At 43.8% G+C, this 7500-nt stretch overlaps 1 protein-coding gene across 1 annotated transcript in view; it reads right to left on the reverse strand.

Moving 5' to 3' along the window:
- The window catches only part of notch1a (notch receptor 1a), a gene marked incomplete at its 5' end in the record, with an annotated part of 46860 nt that extends 44737 nt beyond the window's left edge, over positions 1-2123 (reverse strand). The window contains 2 exons of the mRNA XM_083657466.1: positions 540-621; positions 2066-2123. Coding sequence (XP_083513592.1) covers positions 540-621; positions 2066-2123 — 140 coding nt within the window. The remainder of the gene's footprint in view (positions 1-539; positions 622-2065) is intronic.
- Between the last annotated feature and the right edge of the window lie 5377 nt (positions 2124-7500).

The raw sequence follows: 7500 nt of genomic DNA on the forward strand, positions 1-7500 counted from the left end.
GCGGGGCCTTTTGTCCAACTCTACCCCCTCTCTCACCTCTTCCAGCGCACTCTGGAATTAACCCACTGATACCTGATGCAGCATTTGCGTGTATATCCCTCATTTGTGTGTGTATCCCTTTAAGACCGCCTTAAAGGGATACACACACACATGCTGCATCAGGTATCAATGGGTTAAACTTTTTTTTTCTTGTTTGTTGTGTATTTCTTCTGTTCTCCCTGCAGTGCCCTGTGGCTCCTGGAGGGGCACCGCAGCACAGCAGCCCAAAGGAGACTCTGGAGGGCCCCTCCTCCTGGTTGCCGGGCGCAGGCACCTCTCAAAGGCCGGAATGAAAGGGGGAATATGTGGCCCCTCTTCTCTTTTCTGTCCAAAAACCCCTCTAAAAAGTAGCACGCCGCACTAAACCAGGGCTGCACAAATGCCAAAACCACTCGTCAAATAGGCTATCCCGGGTCTAGGCCCGAGCCAACACAAAAACATCAACGGCAAAAGTCAATAGAAATGTTACAGTGCTCTGTTAGGTCTCAGACATCACTTACTTGCATTCTCCATTTCCATTGGAGGTGGCTTCACATCTGCCTCCATTCAGACACGATTCAGTGGGTAGAGTGCATCTTAGACCTGTGGAGGGCGTCCATATGTTTCAATACACTTCAAACGCATTGGTTTTTTACCCAGACATTAATTCACATGAAATCACATGAATCACATGAAATCAATGTTGGCATGAATCTAGTTGAAGATATGACAAATAATGGCTTAAGTCAGTGGTTCACAAAGTGGGGCCCAGGGGTCCTTGAGGGGGGCCCCCAGCAAAAAAGGGGGATACTTTTTTCACTATAATTCCTTCCAAATATGATGGCATGACTAAAATACAAAACAAAAGTAATATTTTGTTGACACTGGTTTCATAGGCCTACACTTTCTGAAAAACAAACAAACAAACACACAAACAAACTAACAAAAACACATGGGGTACCCTGTGACAAATTATTTTTAAATGGGGGTCCGTGGTGTGATTTGTGTCAGTTTAAACTTTAGGGGTCCTTGAGTGAAAATCTTTGAGAACCACAAAATGTGAAAAGGGGAAATACGGTACTTTCCACCTGCAAATATACTCTTGACGTGATGTTTGAAGCACACGCCTGCTCGCCTAGCACGGACTAATCTCTAATTGATTTGACGCTCCGGGGCTGACACGCGGGTGTCCGTGGGGGATTGGGAAAAGCTTGTTGGGACACCGCGGTGACGGTGAGGGCAGCGCGCGTGGTGCCGCCGTGCGTGGCTTTTGGGGCGCATGCGCACGCTTTGCGGGAAAAGCGCAGCAGCTGCGCAGCTTCAGATGCGGGACAAAAGAAATCAGAGTCCAGCACGAGCCATAAAACACTCTGCGGGGGCATTGTTTACAGGCAGCAGCAGCACCCCCTCCCCCCCTCCCCCACACACACACACGCACGCATGCACGCACACACACGCACACACACACACACACACACACACACACACACACAATCCCCCCCTCCCCCCGGCCACAACACACGCACCAACTTATTTGGCCCCTTAAACCCCCCCCCTCCCGATATTTAAAAGCTGTTCTCACTGAAACACGCTTATCAAGGCCTGAGGCCATTTACTATGAAATGCAGCCAACACAATGTGATTTAATACAACAAGATGCACTTGTGTTTCCTCATAACGTTTCTTCCCATCAGTTAATTGTTGAATCAAGGATACCGCATATTCACTGCAATTAAGCAGGCTATTAACAATTGGATTAACTAATCTGCGATAGAATTTCACAAGTGCAAACCAATGAAGTCCGCAGGTTGGCTGCTTAAAATATCGAAGTGAAAGTTTGCCGTAGAGCGGGTTTAAGTTTGCGGATTTAAACGCATCTGGCAGACTTCAGTGTCTCTCAGCTCAGTAGCCTATCATCAATCAGATGAATCTAGATTTAGTCCTACACATCAAATATGGATTAACAGTGTTGAAGTGCTGTGCGTCTATTCTTAACGCTTTGTTTGTGTGTGAAATCCACATGCAGGGAAGAAGACCGACACTTTACCTTGCGAGATGACGATTGCTGGAAACAGAAATGTTAGTTTCACAAAGAAACGATACATTCCTCCTCTTCAACTTCACAGTTAGACAGTCCCGCGTAGGGTTTGCATAGATCCACAGGTTCGTACTCCCAGAGATGGTGGCTTCAAAATCAATGTCCTCCGCGAGTTAAGTTGAGTCAATAATCCAACAGAGAAGACTGGAGAGGACTCAGCTCAGAGATGTTAACGCGGTGCCTTCTGACTTCTCAATGAAGAGAGTAGAGCGAGCAACTCAACAAGTTCCTCCCACTCCACCCCCCCCCCCTCTCTCTCTCTCTCTCTCTCTCTCTCTCCTCAAGCCAAAAGCTGCCTCGCTCTCCCTCCACTAGACTACCCGGAAACTCTCATCTTTACTGTCCAATAATCCATTTTCACATGAAATAGAGCAATGGAACAGGAATGGAATACTGGACAATATTAGCCTACATCTAGCAATAAAAATAAATAAAAAACAATCACTGAAATAGAGATTGTATATGAAGTGTTGTTGTGAGTGGGGAAGCCAATATACAAAGTTTCAACCTCTTACTGCATTATTTTAGCAACTTGTTGGTAACCACAGTAGTTCCTGTTGCAATTTGAAGTTTGGTGTGGGTGTCTACTGTCTTCTAGAATCTAGACCAGTGGTTCTCAAATGGGGGTCCGGGGACCCCCAGGGGTCCTTCAGGGGGTTCCAGGGGGTCCTCAGCCAAAAGGGGGGTAATTTGTTTTCGCTATAATTCCATTCATAAGTAACACACTGACTATTTTGGTCATGGTTTTTATACACTTTCTGTAATAAAACATCTAAAAGCATCAATCTTATTATCATATGGGGGACCATGGGACAAAATCCTATCAAATGGGGGTCTGTGGTCTAATTTTTGTCAGTTTAGGGGTCCTTCATGTGAAAACATTTGAGAACCACTGTTCTAGACCACCAAATGTTACACTAGTCTAATAAGCCAGTTCTACATGTCAGTTCCTGTTAGTTTAATTGTCACATCACACACCTTATTCCTTAGATTGCTCTCTCTAGCTTGTAGTGGCTGTTAACTGACAACAACACACACAACTATATCTTTTCTTTCCCAAAGTCAATATACAATAATATAATAGACTTATAATATTATCTATGTATAATTGGGTATGTGGACTTTGTTTGTCTGTTTGTCTGTTTGTTTGTTTGTTTGTTTGTTTGTTTCAAGTTCTGTGTTCGGCCACAGCTATGTCGTTTTACGTGCAATCAGGCTGAATTTTTAATTTGGCTAATTAGCTAATGATGTGATGTCATCAGTGATGTCATCAGCGATGATGTCAAAAGTGATGTCATAAGGGCACACACACACACACACACACTGATGTCATCAGTGATATCATAATGGAGAGCGCATACACACACACACGCACACAAGACAAGGAGGCATTGTGACATCACTGATGCAATAACATTTAGTGAGCAACACACACACCTGCGCGTGCCAATAGGGCAGGTGAGGCCGAGCTCCTAGGCATCAAGCGTGCGAGATGCCTAGTATATTATAATAGCACAATAGAAAACAATAAGCAAACATACACACACAAAATATACACATGGATATAGGCCTACACACAAATATACATGCAAAACTTACAAATATACACAGAACACAAACACAAAGTAAAGGGTTGATAATAGATAGACTGGTAAATGAGTGAAAACAATTCCAAGTTGAAGTGCAGAGATAGATCATGGTTTGACATGTTGCAGTAGGTGTGTCCAGCCTCAGGGTGTGCTGCAGTTTCCAGGTGCTCGGGGCACAAAAACTGAAGGCTGTCTTTAGATTGTACAACAATCACACAGGCTGAAAGTAGATCCCTGTGCCAAATGTTTCCACTTTTCCTCCTTTCTTCTCCTCCTCTCTCCTGGGCGAGTGAAACTGTCAGTTCAGTAACTGTGCAGTTTCTGCACCCCAGGGCAAAGAGGACTGAAGCCATGCACGTTTTATGCTGCTCCTGATTGGTTGGTTGCCAAAAGGGGCTGGGCCTCTGAAGGTGTGGGAACCGCTGACAGAATGGAGAGAAGTCAGTGAGTGAGAGCGATCGACCACAACGTTGATTGCATAACGGATGGGCGAGTGTTGTGTGCAGAGGGAGAGAGTGTATAGGACTTATTAAAGACAGAGAGAGATGTGTGCAGAGGGAGAGAGTGTATATGATTTATTAAAGACAGAGAGAGATGTGTGCAGAGGGAGAGAGTGTATAGGACTTATTAAAGACAGAGAGAGATGTGTGCAGAGGGAGAGAGTGTATAGGACTTATTAAAGACAGAGAGAGATGTGTGCAGAGGGAGAGAGAGTATAGGACTTATTAAAGACAGAGAGAGATGTGTGCAGAGGGAGAGAGTATAGGACTTATTAAAGACAGAGAGAGATGTGTGCAGAGGGAGAGAGTATATATGACTTATTAAAGACAGAGAGAGATGTGTGCAGAGGGAGAGAGAGTATAGGACTTATTAAAGACAGAGAGAGATGTGTGCAGAGGGAGAGAGTATAGGACTTATTAAAGACAGAGAGAGATGTGTGCAGAGGGAGAGAGTGTATATGATTTATTAAAGACAGAGAGAGATGTGTGCAGAGGGAGAGAGTGTATAGGACTTATTAAAGACAGAGAGAGATGTGTGCAGAGGGAGAGAGTGTATAGGACTTATTAAAGACAGAGAGAGATGTGTGCAGAGGGAGAGAGTGTATAGGACTTATTAAAGACAGAGAGAGATGTGTGCAGAGGGAGAGAGTATTGGACTTATTAAAGATAGAGAGAGATGTGTGCAGAGGGAGAGAGTGTAGGACTTATTAAAGACAGAGAGAGATGTGTGCAGAGGGAGAGAGTGTAGGACTTATTAAAGACAGAGAGAGATGTGTGCAGAGGGAGAGAGTGTAGGACTTATTAAAGACAGAGAGAGATGTGTGCAGAGGGAGAGAGTGTAGGACTTATTAAAGACAGAGAGAGATGTGTGCAGAGGGAGAGAGTGTAGGACTTATTAAAGACAGAGAGAGATGTGTGCAGAGGGAGAGAGTATAGGACTTATTAAAGACAGAGAGAGATGTGTGCAGAGGGAGAGAGTATAGGACTTATTAAAGACAGAGAGAGATGTGTGCAGAGGGAGAGAGAGTATAGGACTTATTAAAGACAGAGAGAGATGTGTGCAGAGGGAGAGAGTGTATAGGACTTATTAAAGACAGAGAGAGATGTGTGCAGAGGGAGAGAGTATAGGACTTATTAAAGACAGAGAGAGATGTGTGCAGAGGGAGAGAGTATATAGGACTTATTAAAGACAGAGAGAGATGTGTGCAGAGGGAGAGAGTGTAGGACTTATTAAAGACAGAGAGAGATGTGTGCAGAGGGAGAGAGTGTATAGGACTTATTAAAGACAGAGAGAGATGTGTGCAGAGGGAGAGAGAGTATAGGACTTATTAAAGACAGAGAGAGATGTGTGCAGAGGGAGAGAGTATATAGGACTTATTAAAGACAGAGAGAGATGTGTGCAGAGGGAGAGAGTATATAGGACTTATTAAAGACGGAGAGAGGTGTGTGCAGAGGGAGAGAGAGTATAGGACTTATTAAAGACAGAGAGAGATGTGTGCAGAGGGAGAGAGAGTATAGGACTTATTAAAGACAGAGAGAGATGTGTGCAGAGGGAGAGAGTATATAGGACTTATTAAAGACAGAGAGAGATGTGTGCAGAGGGAGAGAGTATATAGGACTTATTAAAGACAGAGAGAGATGTGTGCAGAGGGAGAGAGTATATAGGACTTATTAAAGACAGAGAGAGATGTGTGCAGAGGGAGAGAGTATATAGGACTTATTAAAGACAGAGAGAGATGTGTGCAGAGGGAGAGAGTATAGGACTTATTAAAGACGGAGAGAGGTGTGTGCAGAGGGAGAGAGAGTATAGGACTTATTAAAGACAGAGAGAGATGTGTGCAGAGGGAGAGAGTATAGGACTTATTAAAGACAGAGAGAGATGTGTGCAGAGGGAGAGAGAGTATAGGACTTATTAAAGACAGAGAGAGATGTGTGCAGAGGGAGAGAGAGTATAGGACTTATTAAAGACAGAGAGAGATGTGTGCAGAGGGAGAGAGAGTATAGGACTTATTAAAGACAGAGAGATATGTGTGCAGAGGGAGAGAGTATATAGGACTTATTAAAGACAGAGAGAGATGTGTGCAGAGGGAGAGAGTATATAGGACTTATTAAAGACAGAGAGAGATGTGTGCAGAGGGAGAGAGTGTAGGACTTATTAAAGACAGAGAGAGATGTGTGCAGAGGGAGAGAGTATATATGACTTATTAAAGACAGAGAGAGATGTGTGCAGAGGGAGAGAGTATAGGACTTATTAAAGACAGAGAGAGATGTGTGCAGAGGGAGAGAGTATAGGACTTATTAAAGACAGAGAGAGATGTGTGCAGAGGGAGAGAGAGTATAGGACTTATTAAAGACAGAGAGAGATGTGTGCAGAGGGAGAGAGTGTGTAGGACTTATTAAAGACAGAGAGAGATGTGTGCAGAGGGAGAGAGTATAGGACTTATTAAAGACAGAGAGAGATGTGTGCAGAGGGAGAGAGTATATAGGACTTATTAAAGACAGAGAGAGATGTGTGCAGAGGGAGAGAGTGTATAGGACTTATTAAAGACAGAGAGAGATGTGTGCAGAGGGAGAGAGAGTATAGGACTTATTAAAGACAGAGAGAGATGTGTGCAGAGGGAGAGAGTATATGACTTATTAAAGACAGAGAGAGATGTGTGCAGAGGGAGAGAGTGTATAGGACTTATTAAAGACAGAGAGAGATGTGTGCAGAGGGAGAGAGTATATAGGACTTATTCAAGACAGAGAGAGATGTGTGCAGAGGGAGAGAGTGTATAGGACTTATTAAAGACAGAGAGAGATGTGTGCAGAGGGAGAGAGTATAGGACTTATTAAAGACAGAGAGAGATGTGTGCAGAGGGAGAGAGTATAGGACTTATTAAAGACGGAGAGAGGTGTGTGCAGAGGGAGAGAGAGTATAGGACTTATTAAAGACAGAGAGAGATGTGTGCAGAGGGAGAGAGAGTATAGGACTTATTAAAGACAGAGAGAGATGTGTGCAGAGGGAGAGAGAGTATAGGACTTATTAAAGACAGAGAGAGATGTGTGCAGAGGGAGAGAGAGTATAGGACTTATTAAAGACAGAGAGATATGTGTGCAGAGGGAGAGAGTATATAGGACTTATTAAAGACAGAGAGAGATGTGTGCAGAGGGAGAGAGTATATAGGACTTATTAAAGACAGAGAGAGATGTGTGCAGAGGGAGAGAGTGTAGGACTTATTAAAGACAGAGAGAGATGTGTGCAGAGGGAGAGAGTATATATGACTTATTAAAGACAGAGAGAGATGTGTGCAGA

This window comes from Poromitra crassiceps (genome assembly GCF_964638095.1).
Source record: "Poromitra crassiceps genome assembly, chromosome: 21".
Classification (NCBI taxonomy): domain Eukaryota; kingdom Metazoa; phylum Chordata; class Actinopteri; order Beryciformes; family Melamphaidae; genus Poromitra; species Poromitra crassiceps.